We start from the raw sequence: 14,379 nt of genomic DNA, 5'->3' as shown, positions 1-14,379 counted from the left end.
CAACAGACATATACGTCAATGGAGTAGAACAGACAGCCCAGAAATAAACCCACACACTTGTAGTCAATTAATCTATGAAAGAGGAGGCAAGAATATACAATGAAGAAAAGACAGTCTCTTCAATAAGTGGTGACGGGAAAACTGGACAGCTACATGTAAATGAATGAGATTAGAACATTTCCTAACACCATATACAAAAATAAACTCAAAATGGATTAAAGACCTTTATCTATGAAACCATAAAATTCCTAGAAGAGAACATAAGCAGAACACTCTTTGACATAAATTGTAGAAATATTTTTTAGATCTGTCTCTTAAGGCAGAGAAACAAAAGCAAAAATAAACAAATGGGACCTAATAAAACTTAAAAGCTTTTGCACAGCAAAGAAAAGCATCAACAAAATGAAAAGACAACCTACTGAATGGGAAAAAATATTTGCAAATGATATAACCTACAAGAGGTTAATATCCAAAATTTATAAACAGCTCATACAATACCAAAAAAAACAAAGGACCCTTTAAAAAATGGGCAGACAACCTGGATTAATATTTTTCCAAAGAAAACATACAGATGGCTAACAGGTACATTAAAAAATGCTCAACACTGCGAATCATCAGAGAAATGCAAATCAAAACCATATGAGATGTCACCTCACACTTGTCAGAATGGCCATTATAAAAAAGACAAGACATAGTAAGTGTTGGTGAGGATATGGAAAAAATGGAACCCTTGTGCATTACTGGTGGGAATTTAAATCGGTGCAGCCACTATGGTAAACAGTATGGAGATTCCTCAAAAAACTAAAAGCAGAACTACCATATGATCCAGCAATTCCACTGCTGGGTATACATCCAAAGAAAACGAAAACACTAATGCACCCCAATGTTCATAACAGCATTATTCACAATAGCCAAAATATTGAAGATATGGAAGCAAACTAAGTGCCCAACGGACGAATAGATAAAGAAGATATGGAGATGATACAGATATAGATATGGATATACACACACACCCACACACACACACATATATATGATTACTCAGCCATAAAAAAAAAGAATGAAATTCTGCTATCTGCAACAATGTGGATGGACCTAGAGTACTATGCTTAGTGAAATAACTCAGACAGAGAAAGACAAATACTCTATTATCACTGATATGTAGAATCTAAAAAATAAAACAACCAAATGTATATAACAAAATAGGAACAGACTTACACATATAGAGAACAAACTAGTGGTTACCGGTGAGGAGAAATAAGGGGGGAGGGGCAAGACAGGAGTATGGGATTAAGAGACAAACTACTATGTATGAAATAAATCAACAATAAGGATATACTGTACAGTGCAGAAAAATATAGCTACTATTTTGTAATAACTTTAAATGGAGTATAATCTATAAAAATACTGAATCACTGTTGTACACCTAAAACTAATATAATATTGTAAATCAATTATACTTCAAAATAAAAAATTATTTGTTCTCAACTCTTTTAAATAAAGGATCTGTACTATGAAAAAGAAGGTTAAGTACTACAAATAATCTTTTATTTTTATTATATAGCCTAGAGTACTCACCAACTGCTTACCAATCCAGTCATATTCATAATCAAACATATACCCTTTTCGATCAAACAAGTCAGTAAAAAGTTTTCTTAGGTAGTCATAGTCTGGTTTTTCAAAAAAATCTAGCCTTCTTACATAACGAAGATATGTTGCCATTTCTTCTAGAACGGAAATAAAAATTTTCTCTCATTAAACTTTTCTAATACTCATTAATAATAAAATTATAAATATCTAAAAGCACAGGGTATTATAAAAACATGAAAAAGTAACAAAATTCTACTAAAATTTAAAATATTATGAACTTAATAACAATGAAATTAAAGGGGGAAAGAAGGGAAGAAAGGAAATAGGGACAAAAGATAAATCAGAGATTTAACAAACATTATTTTTGTTTCAATTCATTAGGAAAGGCTAAAATTTTTATTTTACATTATTTTTAATAGAAACCTCGGACAGTATCCAAGGTTGAAATAGAAACTTAATAATGCATAATTATTTAATCACAAAATACCATACTAAGCTCATATTTTTAAAAATTATTTTAAATACTGATAGGAACTGATTTATACATGAAAGCATTTGCACTACCTTGCTGGACTTCCTTTAGAATCAGTGACACTAAATGACCAATAGAAGATTCAAATTCTTAACCTTGGTTAAATCGTATTCTAATCAACTGACCTAGCAACATAAAGCTAAAACAGATTCAGGAGGACAGTTTAATTCTTCTCTTAATTTCTGGTCATAAATGTAACAATTATTTAATAATACATAAACCTTTGCATGCTATTATAATTCCCAAATATATTAGAGATATGTATTTTTTTAAAGGTCATATTTTCCAGAAGTAAAAGAAAGAAAAAGCCATAAAAATCAATAAGCAAAATGGTCAGCAATTAGTAAAACAGTGTTTAACCATCAGAGCACATAAAAGCACCTATTATAAGAGATGGTAGGATCCAATTTGTTCATGGCAGCTAATAAGAAAAGGATCACCCATAGCCTAACAGGCATGAAAGTAGCATCCAGTGACCCAGTCACATGGTGACTCTCCCACTATTCCACTTTCTAGCTAATCACCTGGCTAATTTACTTTGACACCCCCATTTTTCCTGCAGAAATTTGTATAAGCTTCTTAATAAGGTATAGCCAATCTGCCTACACCTAAACTGTTAGTACTATCAATCTATTTTTTCTTTTAATCTTCCAGTTCTATATGTTATATAGCAAGAAAGCAAAATACATAATTAAAGTTTACTGTCAATGAATAATAAAAGCAAACTTGAAAAAGGGCTACCTGAGATTATGCTGCTGATACTATTACAATAATAATGCCAGCACTGTACAGGAGAACCTGTAAATACTGAAGTGAGATATAAGTTCCATCTTCTATCTTCAAGTTTGGTTCTCATTTAATGTTATTGCGTAAATCACAACAGGTATTTTAACATTAGGGATACATTATTCTTATCCCTTAATTGACTTAGGAATCTTAAGTAAATTTTTGTTGATTTCACATGAGTTGCCAAAAATCTACATGAGAGTAAATCTATCTTCATAAAGCTCCCCAATACAAAATTAGCCTAAAAGTAGTAAGGTTAGTAAGATTTTACTGTACTTGGAAAACTAGACTAAATCATACATCACATACCTCCTTTGAGCTTGACATTGAGACTCAAATGACTAATATTGTATACCAAAACTTTAGTTAGTATTTTTAAGCAAATATTTCAACTTATTAAAAGTATGCTACTGAAGAAAATATTACTTTAGCTGGTACTGGTCAACAGTATTAAAAGATGAATTTTCTTCCATTAATACTGTTTTACAAAAGTGAATATACACATTGCCCTGTGGTCTGTGTATCAAATGCTGACATCTTTTTTTTCCTTTTTTAAATTTATTTATTTATTTATTTATTTTTGGCTGCATTGGGTCTTTGTTGCTTCACGCAGGCCCTCTCTAGCTGTGGCGAGCAGGGGCCACTCGTTGTGGTGCACGGGCTTCTCATTGCAGCGGCCTCTCTCGCTGTGGAGCATGGGCTCTAGGCGCATGGGCTTCAGCAGTTGTGGCACACAGGCTCAGCAGTTATGGCTTGCAGGCTCCAGAGCTCAGGCTCAGTAGTTGTGGTGCATGGGCCTAGCTGCTCCACGGCATGTGGGATCTTCCTGGACCAGGGATCAAACCCATGTTCCCTGCATTGGCAGGTGGACTCCCAACCACTGTGCCACCAGGGAAGTCCTGCTGATATCTTTTGAATCATATTTTTTAAGCATGAAAAAAGTACTTATCAACTTAAGCAATGAAAATGAACAGTTCTAGTTTTCTGTGTATAATAAGCACATGCAGCATTATTCATTACCTGGAAAATTTTCACATAACACTTCTATTGGTGTGGCTCGTTTTGTATCTCCAATTTTCTGATACCTCTCTTTTAATGTGTCAGCCTAAAACAGAAAGAAAAAGAATCTTGAGACATAATTTTAAAATTAAATACGTGGAAGACAGCATCTTAATATATTAACAATTTATGAAATTCAATAAGGAAACACAAAAACAATTACCTTTAAACCTTGCCAAGGAAGACTGCCTCTCAGAAAATACATGAACATATGACCTAAAGCTTCTAAGTCATCTCTTCTACTTTGTTCTGAAATATAAGAGAAACATAAATTTCATTTTCCTTTCCCAGTTTAGGATGCAAGAATGGAGAAATGATTCTTTCCTTATATGTAAATTAATTCCCCAAAGCTCAGCATATAAATATAAAATACAGATCTGGTGCTTACGAGAGAGAAAAATCATGTTTAAACAATAATGTTTTACATTAAAATTATCATGCATCTTTAAAACATGCCACTATGATTTTTTTAGATATTACTGGAGATATATTTCTTTCCTTAAATATCTATTCATAGAACTATAAGGCAAGGAGGAAAGGGTTCCACGATCAGAAAGAGAGTCACTGTGTACTACAGCTCCATCTTAAAAGATTCAGAATGTAACATATTAAAAGTTTTGAAAATACCTAGAGCTAAAAATGTTTAACTTTAGCTCTCCATCTCCTAAACTTGTATGAGCACAAAAATTCCACCCCACATACTCTCTATTAATATCAAATACACTTAGTATATTGTGTAACATATTTTTAAAAGCACTGTGTTTGACACACTCCAACAGTAATAACTCCTCTGACAGCACCAAAAATATGCTGCCAGAACAAATTGCCACTTTCAAGTTGCTATTGCTGTTCTAGTAACAGAATGTTATATAGCATATAACTGAATGATGATCACAGACCAAGACTCAGGGAGGTACTTACAAATATTTGCTGAGTGAATCTTTTTTCAATTTTTTGTCACTTAAGTTAAATATTTAAGTCTTCTTTGTATTTTAAAATAATACAAGACTGCTGACTAACACTGAGAGGAAAAAATAATACTTTAATATGGGGATGTTCATGTGCAAGTTGTTTCGTGCAAATGAACACTCATACTACCCAAGCAGTACTAAATACTTTAGAAAAAGCACACTTTTCAAAAGATGGAACCAAACTAGGGTAAAAGGGTCAAAAAAGGTTTTAATTTTTACTATGTAATCTTACAATATTCTATAATTGTCTTCTGTAACACCTGCTACAGTTTTAATATATATGTTTGTGTTTTTATTTAATCAACATCTATCCTCCCATCTGACAACATCACAGGAGAGCAGATATCTCTTTGGCTCAATAGCCTCAGGGCCTAGTGTAAAGGCTGCCACAGAGCAGGCACTCAACGCATACTACTTAAATATATAAATGACTACTTAAAAACATATAAAACTAGATTAGAATATATCTCTTTTCTATAAGCATAGGGAAATATCTAGAAAATATGCATCAAATCATTAGTAATTAGGGGTATGAGACTGGAGGACTAAACAGGACATTTCAATAGCTCATTTCATATACTCAAAAATGTGATATAATGGGAATTTTTCTTATTTTTCATATTTTAACAATGTAAGCATATGCTATTAAAAATAGCAAACTTCCAAAATAAGTAATATAAAGTTCTTCTAAAAGCCATTAATGAAAGCAGGATGTGAATTCATGAAAAAAATCAGTAATGCCTTTTATAGCTAAAATTTCACTTTATTAGATCCTAGGAGTCTTAAGAATGAAAAGTCATGGAAGAAAAAAAATTATTTTTGAAGTCCCACTGAGAATCAGAATCACCTCTGAAACTTTTAAGAACCTCAAATGAGCAGGCCTAAGGCTGAACATTGATTCTTTGGGTATGACATAAGGTAGAAGAATGTACACTTTAAAAAGCTTAGCAGATGATTCTGAAGTACAACCAGATTTGATAATCACTAAACAAGAAACTTCTTTTACTTTAGTATAATTTTACATATAATAAAATACACTTATTAAAGGGTACAGTTTGATAAATTTTGACAATACACAGAACTAAGTACTGCCACAATCAAGAATTATTTCCAACACTCCAAAAGATTCCCTTTTACCCCTTGCCTGTTATTCTCCCCCTCCCCTGGTCTCAACCACTCACCCCTCTATAGTAAATTTGATTTTTTACAGAGTTTCACATGAATAGGATCATACAGTATGGACCCTAGTGTCTGGATTCCTTTGCTTCATTCCTGTTGTTGTATGCATTAGTACCTCATTACTTTTAACTGCCACAATTATTTATCCGTTCACTTATTGATGGACCTTTGAGTAACTCCAGTTTTGAGTTAATGTGAATAAGGCTGTTAGGAACATTCTTGTACAAGTCTTTGTGTGGACATATGTTTTCATTTCTCTGGGTAAATATCCAGGAGTGGGATTACTGCGTCATATGGAAAGTGTAGGTTTAACTTTATAAGAAACTTCTAGGGACTTCCCTGGTGGGACAGTGGTTAGGAATCTGCCTGCCAATGCAGGGGACACGGGTTTGAGCCCTGGTCTGGAAAGATCCCACATGCTGCGGAGCAGCAGCTAAGCCCCTGCACCACAACTACTGAGCCTGCACTCTAGAGCCCAAGAGCCACAACTACTGAGCCCACATGCCACAACTACTGAAGCCCATGCACCTAGAGCCCGTGCTCCGCGACAAGAGAAGCCAAGCAATAAGAAGCCCACGCACCAAAATGAAGAGGAGTCCCCGCTCACCACAACTAGAGAAAACCCATGCACAGCAACAAAGACCCAATGCAGCCAAAAATAAATAAATAAATTTATTTTTTTAAAAAAAGAAAGAAAAGAAACTTCCATACTGTTTTCCAAAGGGGTTGTGCCATTTTGTATTTCCACCAGCAATACATTAGACTTGCAGTTGCTCTAGAGCCTGTCAAACACTTAGTATGGTCACTCTTTCAAATTTAGCCATGCTAATGGCCATGAAGTGTTGGCTCACTGTCATTTAATTTGAATTTCACTGGTGACCTTTTTTGAATGTTGTTTCACGTGTGTTACTGGTCATTCATATATCTTTTTGTCACATTTCCAAACATTTTACCCATTTTTTAAAAATTGTACTATTTGTCTCATAATAAATCTGTAAGAGCTGTTTGTATATTTTGGATATAAGTCATTTTCAGATATAAGTTTTGCAAATACTTTCTCTCACACTGTAGTTTGCTTTTTTCATTTTCTTAACAGTATCTTTCAAAGAACAGGTCACAAACATTTTCTCCTATTTTTCCTTCAAGAAATCCTATAGTTTTGGTTCTAACACATCTATGAATCATTTGAAGTATTTTTTGTTTGTTTGCTTTTGTTGTGGGGTAAGGGTTTAGATTCCTTTTTTTTCATATTGATGCCTAGTTTTCTCACACAGTTTCTTGACAAGGCTATCTTTTCCCCTTGAATAACTTCTGCACCATCCTCAAAAATCAATTGAGCTACTATGTATGGGTCTATTTCAAGACTGTATTATGATTCACTTATCTATGTTGATGCTAAGACCATCCAAAATAAGTAGAAGGAGAAAATAATGACAAATCAGAAAACCAACAATGAGAAAATGGATAACCAGTAGAAAATTTTTAAATCAAATGCTGGTTATTTGAAAAGTTCAATAAAATTAATCCCCTCATTAGGATACAGGAAAGAAAACACAAATTACTAATATCGGGGCAACAAGGGGACATCAGGACAGAGCCTACAGACATTAAAAGGATGATAAAGGAATATTACAAATTAACATTATGCCAATACATTCAACAACTTACATGAAATGGACAAATATCTTGAAAGCTACAAATTACCAAAACTGCCTCAAGAAGAAAATGTGAATAGCTCTATACCAATTAAACAAAATTTAATTTCTAATTTCTGATCTTCCCAAAATATAACCCTAAGCCCAGATGCCATCACTGGTGAATTCTATTAAACATTTAAGGAACAATACTATTTCTATACAAACTCTTTCAGGAAATAGAAGAGAAGGAAACCCTTCCCAAGTTAATTCATTACACCGTTACCAAAGCCAGACAAAGGCGTTATAAGCAAAGAAAACTACAGGAAATATCTCTCATCAACACAGATGCAAAATCCTTAAAAAGATAGTACACCAGACTAAGTGGGGTTCACCCTATGACTTTAAGGTTGGTTTAACTTTCAAAAAGCAATCGATGTAATTCTCCATAATTAAAGAAGAAAAGATATAAATCATAAGATCATCTCAAAAAATATAGAAGTACTTGAGAAAATCTAACATGCATTTATGATAAAAACTCTCAACAAATGAGGAAAAGAAGGAAACTTCTTCATTCTGACAAAGGCCTTCTATGAAAAACCTACAACCGATATAATTCTTACATGAGGAAAGGCACCCCTAAGATCAGGAACAAAGCAAGGGTGTTCACTCTCACATTTTCTATTCAATGTTGTACTGGAAGTTCTTGTCAGTACAAAAAAAGCAAGAAAAAAAATTAAAAGATATTCAGATTGTAAATGAAGAAATGAACCTATCCTTCTTTGCAAACAACATGATTTTTTATGTAAAAAAATCCTAAAAAAAAAAAAATCTATTAGAACTAGTAAATGAGTTTTAGCAAGAATATAGGATACAAGGTCAACATATAAAAATTAATTGTAGGGGCTTCCCTGGTGGCGCAATGGTTAAGAATCTGCCTGCCAATGCAGGGGACGCGGGTTCATGCCCCAGTCCGGGAAGATCCCACATGCCGCGGGAGTGTCTGGGCCCGTGAGCCACGGCCACTGGGCCTGTGCGTCCAGAGCCTGTGCTTCACAACAGGAGAGGCCACAACAGTGAGAGGCCCGTGTACCGCAAAAAAAAAAAAATTTAATTGTATTTCTATACTAGCAATGAACAATTGGAAAATGAATTTGAACAGCAATAAAATTTACAACAGCATCAAAAAACATGAAACATGTGGGGACAGATTAATCAATACACAAGCAAGACCTGTATATTATAGCATATGGTTTTAAAGCTAAATGCTAAATGATATATAAATATAGTGAGCCCACCATATCTATGGGTTCTGCATCTGTGGATTCAACCAACCACAGACTGAAAATATCCATGAAAAAATAATTCCAGAAAGTTCCAAAAAGCAAAACTTGAACTTGCCATGGGCTGGCAGCTATTTACAAAGCGTTTACATTGTAGTAGTTATTATAAATAAGCGAGAGATGATTTAAAGTATATGGGAGAATGTGTGCAGGTTATATGCAAATACTATGTGATTTTATATTAAGGGTTCCAGCACCCCCGGATTCTGGTATCCTCAGGGGGTCCTGGAACCAATTCATGGATACCAAGGGACAAGTGTACTGAGCCCTACAGTAGGATTCTTTATTAAGGAAAAGAATTCACCATAAAGACAATTCCTTGAATTCAATCCAAGGGGGGACTTTAGTTACCACAGTGACAATAAGCCATGGTCGTAGGTGATCTTGCCGACATGCTTGTCTCAGAGAACAGTAGTAGTCTCATAACCTACACAGTATGTAAAAATTTAAGCCACAACTATGAGTTAGTAAAATAAATGTACTACTGAAACTTGGTCTGCTAATGCTCCTTACCCTCATAATTCCTTTCTTTGTGTTCTATCATCAACTGACAAATTTGGAAGTAAAATTTGCCAAGAAATAGAAGTCATGAGGAAGGCTTTCTCTTTGAAACACTGTAATGAAAGAATACATCCTTCTGGTTTTTAACAATTGTGTTAGATGAAAAACATTCTCCCAAAGGTAATATGGCCCTTATTAAACCCTGTTCCCATTTTTAAAGCACTTAACTACAAAGGCCTGTTTGAAAATGCATGTTTTTCTCAAAGGCAAAAATCCTTATTATAGGAACCCTTGCTTTAAGCAACTGAAACATTAAAAAGTGACAATTTTCTTTACAACAGGTACCATTAAAAATTATTTTAAATAGGTTCTCCAATAAATTTTAAAGTTATGTAAAGAGTCAATTAAAATTTTGCTCCTCAGGAATATATGTATCACATAAAATATACAACAAACATATTAATATCCTAGTATGTGTCAGTGCTTCATACAGATGATCTTTTAAAACTGTATCTATTCCCTGACTTCAGACTATACTACAAAGCTACAGTAATCAAGACAGTATGGTACTGGCACAAAAACAGAAATATAGATCAATGGAACAGGATAGAAAGCCCAGAGATACACCCACGCACATATGGTCACCTTATTTTTGATAAAGGAGGCAAGAATATACAATGGAGAAAACACAGCCTCTTCAATAAGTGGTGCTGGGAAAACTGGACAGCTACATGTAAAAGAATGAAATTAGAACACTCCCTAACACCATACACAAACATAAACTCAAAATGGATTAAAGACCTAAATTTAAGGCCAGACACTATCAAACTCTTAGAGAAAAATATAGGCAGAACACTCTATAACATAAATCACAGCAAGATCCTTTTTGACCCACCTCCTAGAGAAATGGAAATAAAAACAAAAATAAACAAATGGACCTAATGAAACTTAAAAGCTTTTCACAGCAAAGGAAACCATAAAGAAGATGAAAAAACAACCCTCAGGGCTTCCCTGGTGGCGCAGTGGTTGTGAATCTGCCTGCCAATGCAGGGGACACGGGTTCGAGCCCTGGTCTAGGAAGATCCCACATGCCGCGGAGCAACTAGGCCCGTGAGCCACAACTACTGAGCCTGCGCGTCTGGAGCTTGTGCTCCACAACAAGGGAGGCTGCGACAGTGAGAGGCCCGCACACCGCGATGAAGAGTGGCCCCCGCTCGCCACAACTAGAAAAAGCCCACACACAGAAACTTAGACCTAACACTGCCAAAAATAAATAAATAAATAAATTTAAAAAAAAAAAAAAAAGAAGAAAAAAAGAAAAGACAACCCTCAGAACGGGAGAAAATATTTGCAAATGAAGCAATTGACAAAGGATTCATCTCCAAAATTTACAAGCAGCTCATGCAGCTCAATATCAAAAAAACAAACAACCCAATCCAAAAATGGGCAGAAGACATAAACAGACATTTCTCCAAAGAAGATATACACATTGCCAACAAACACATGAAAGGATGCTCAACATCATTAATCATTAGAGAAATGCAAATCAAAACTACAATGAGATATCACCTCACACCAGTCAGAATGGCTATCATCAAAAAATCTACAAACAATAAATGCTGGAGAGGGTGTGGAGAAAAGGGAACCCTCTTGCACTGCTGGTGGGAATGTAAATTGATATAGCCACTACAGAGAACAGTATGGAGGTTCCTTAAAAAACTAAAAATAGAACTACCGTATGATCCAGCAATCCCACTACTGGGCAGATACCCTGAGAAAACCATAATTCAAAAACAGTCATGTATCACAATGTTCATTGCAGCTCTATTTACAATAGCCAGGACATGGAAACAACCTAAGTGTCCATCGACAGATGAATGGATAAAGAAGATGCGGCACATATCTACAATGGAACATTACTCAGCCATAAAAGGAAACGAAATTGAGTTATTGGTAGTGAGGTGGATGGACCTAGAGTCTGTCATACAGAGTGAAGTAAGTTGAAAGAGAAAAACAAATTCCATATGCTTACACATATATATGGAATCTTAAAAAAAAAAGAAAAAAAAATGGTCATGAAGAACCCAGGGGCAGGACGGGAATAAAGACACAGACCTACTAGAGAATGGACTTGAGGACACAGGGAGGGGGAAGGGCAAGCTGGGATAAAGTGAGAGAGTGGCATGGACATGTGTACACTATCAAATGTAAAACTGATAGTTAGTGGGAAGCAGCCGCATAGCACAGGGAGATCAGCTCGGTGCTCTGTGACCACCTTGAGGGGTGGGATAGGGACGGTGGGAGTGAGATGCAAGAGGGAGGGCATATGAGGATATATGTATACGTATAGCTGATTCATTTTGTTATAAAGCAGAAACTAACACACCATTGTAAAAAAAAAAATAATAATAACAACATTTTTTTTAAAAAGATGGCGCTCCAGTCATCTGAAGGCTTGACTGGGGCTGAGGATCAAAAAAAAAAAAAAACCACCACTGTAGCTATACTCAAAGTGTCAGTAATAAACCAATAAAGAAACTAAGGCTCAGAATGGTTGTGACTAGCTCGAAATTATGCAGGATTTCAGACCACATATCTGGACTTCTTTTCATTTCATAAAACAAGGTAGAACCAATCAATTAATCAAATGTTTATTACAAACCTCTGCAATCCTTTTCTATTTAAAAATTCTACTCTTGCATCTCAACATTATTTTTCTCTTTTTACAACTGATTTTATTCCTCATTTACCTAGCACTGTTCCCATTTCAACTGAATTTCTAATCAATTTTCAACAACAGAAAAATTTTCTGTTTTAAATGAGCTGAAATTTACCTCTCTGCCCCCCCAAAAATCAAAAGCCTCACTTAAAAGTAGGAAACTTTCTAATATACATGTGCATACTAGCAAAAATAAATTTACTACTGCATTTCCCTGCAAAAAAAAAAAAATGAGGCCAAAAGACATGTCAGTTAACTAAATAAAAACAGGCATGACAAGAGAGTTGAACAACAAAAACTCTCACTGAAGAAGGTTTAAATCATTATTTATATGTAACCAAAACAATAAAAACAAAAATTACTATAAGCAAATAGAAGTTTCACTTTATATTTCCTTCTAAAACGTTAAAAGGTACATTTCCTTGGCACCTCACAAAAGGAAAAAAAAAACTTTTCCACAAGATTCACTGAGCTCATTTACATTTTTCATAATGACATAATTTGAGTTTTTTAGAAGTGAGAACACAAACCCAAAAGAAAAAAAGCACTATCATGCAAGACAATTCGCAGCAACAACCCAATAATCCAGATACCTAATCTAGCAATATCAAGAACTCAGAAAGAAAAAATACATTTCTGAGCAATGGAACTCAGAACATGCATTCATCTGATTCCTCAAGAAGTCCTCTTGAAATCTAGTTCTCTTAATTTAGATATAATTCCAGTAAGTTTGGCTATCAGGTCAGAAGAAGCAAATCAAAAGATGAGAAAGTGCTGCCAACAGTAGTAACAAAAAGTAAGCAAAAATACAGTTGAATGGAAAAAAATCTGTTAAAAAATACACTACTTCAAGACTTACTGTAAAGCTACAACACTCAAGATAGTATGGTATTGGCTAAGGAACAGACAAATAGATCAATGAACAGAATAGAGAGCCCAGAAATAGACCCACATAAATATATATAGTCAGCTGATCTGTGACAAAGAAGCAAAGGCAATACAAGGGAGCAAAGATAAGTCTTTTTAACAAATGGTGCTAAAACAACTGAACATCCACATGTAAAAAAATGAATCTAGACACAGAACTTACACCATTCACCGTTCAAAAATAACCAAAATGGATAAGACACCTGAACGTAAAACACAAAATTACAAAGTTCCTAGAAGATAACATAGGAGAAAATCTAGATGACCCTGGGTTTGGCAATGACGTTTTAGATATAATACCATAAGCATAATACATGAAAGAAATAACTGATGAGTTGGACTTCATTAAAACTTCCACTCTGCAAAAGACACCATCGAGAGAATAAAAAGATAAGCCACAGGCTGGAAGAATATATTTGCAAAACACATCTCATAAGAAACTGTTATCCAAAATAGACAAAGAACTCTTAAAATTCAGCAATAAGAAAACAAACAAATTGATTAAAATGGGCCAAAGACCTTAATAGGCACCTCATCAAAGAAGATATGCAGATGACAAATAAGCATATGAAAAGATGCTCCATATCATATGTCATCAGGAAATTCAAATTAAAACGAGGTAACACTACACACCTATTAGAATGGTATAAATCCAGAACACTAACAATACCAAATGTTGGTGAGAATGTTGAGTAACAAGAATTCTCATTCATCGGTAGTGGGAATGCAAAATGGTATAGCATTTTGGAAGACAATTTGGGGGCTTCTTACAAAACTAAACACACTCATACCACATGATCCAGCAACAGAGCTCCTTGGTATTTACACAAAGGAGTTGAAAACTTATGTTTATACAAAAACTACACAAGGTTGTTTATAGAAGCTTTAGTCATAATTGCCAAAACTTGGAAGCAATGAAGAGGTCCTTCAGTAGGTGAATGGATAAATAATCTGTGTTATCTCCAGACAATGGAATATTACTCAGCACTAAGAGAAATGAGCTATCAAGCAATTAAAAATCATGGAGGAAACTTAACTGCATATTACTAAGTGAAAGAAGCCAATCTGAAAAGGCTACATACTGTATGATTCCAAGTATATGGCATCTGGAAAAGGCAGAACTATGGAGACAGGAAAA

General features: G+C 34.6%; 1 protein-coding gene across 1 annotated transcript in view; it reads right to left on the bottom strand.

Moving 5' to 3' along the window:
* Positions 1–14,379, bottom strand: part of CSNK1G3 (casein kinase 1 gamma 3) — a 129,907-nt gene that overhangs the window by 28,887 nt on the left and 86,641 nt on the right. The window contains exons 7-9 of the mRNA XM_065874674.1: positions 4,131–4,216; positions 3,929–4,013; positions 1,579–1,724 (exon numbers count right to left, since the gene is read on the bottom strand). Coding sequence (XP_065730746.1) covers positions 1,579–1,724; positions 3,929–4,013; positions 4,131–4,216 — 317 coding nt within the window. The remainder of the gene's footprint in view (positions 1–1,578; positions 1,725–3,928; positions 4,014–4,130; positions 4,217–14,379) is intronic.

Source organism: Phocoena phocoena, chromosome 3 (assembly GCF_963924675.1).
Source record: "Phocoena phocoena chromosome 3, mPhoPho1.1, whole genome shotgun sequence".
NCBI classification, from domain to species: Eukaryota; Metazoa; Chordata; class Mammalia; order Artiodactyla; family Phocoenidae; genus Phocoena; species Phocoena phocoena.
The sequence above is the reverse complement of the archived record's forward strand: the minus strand, read 5'-3'. Positions and strand labels throughout refer to the sequence as shown.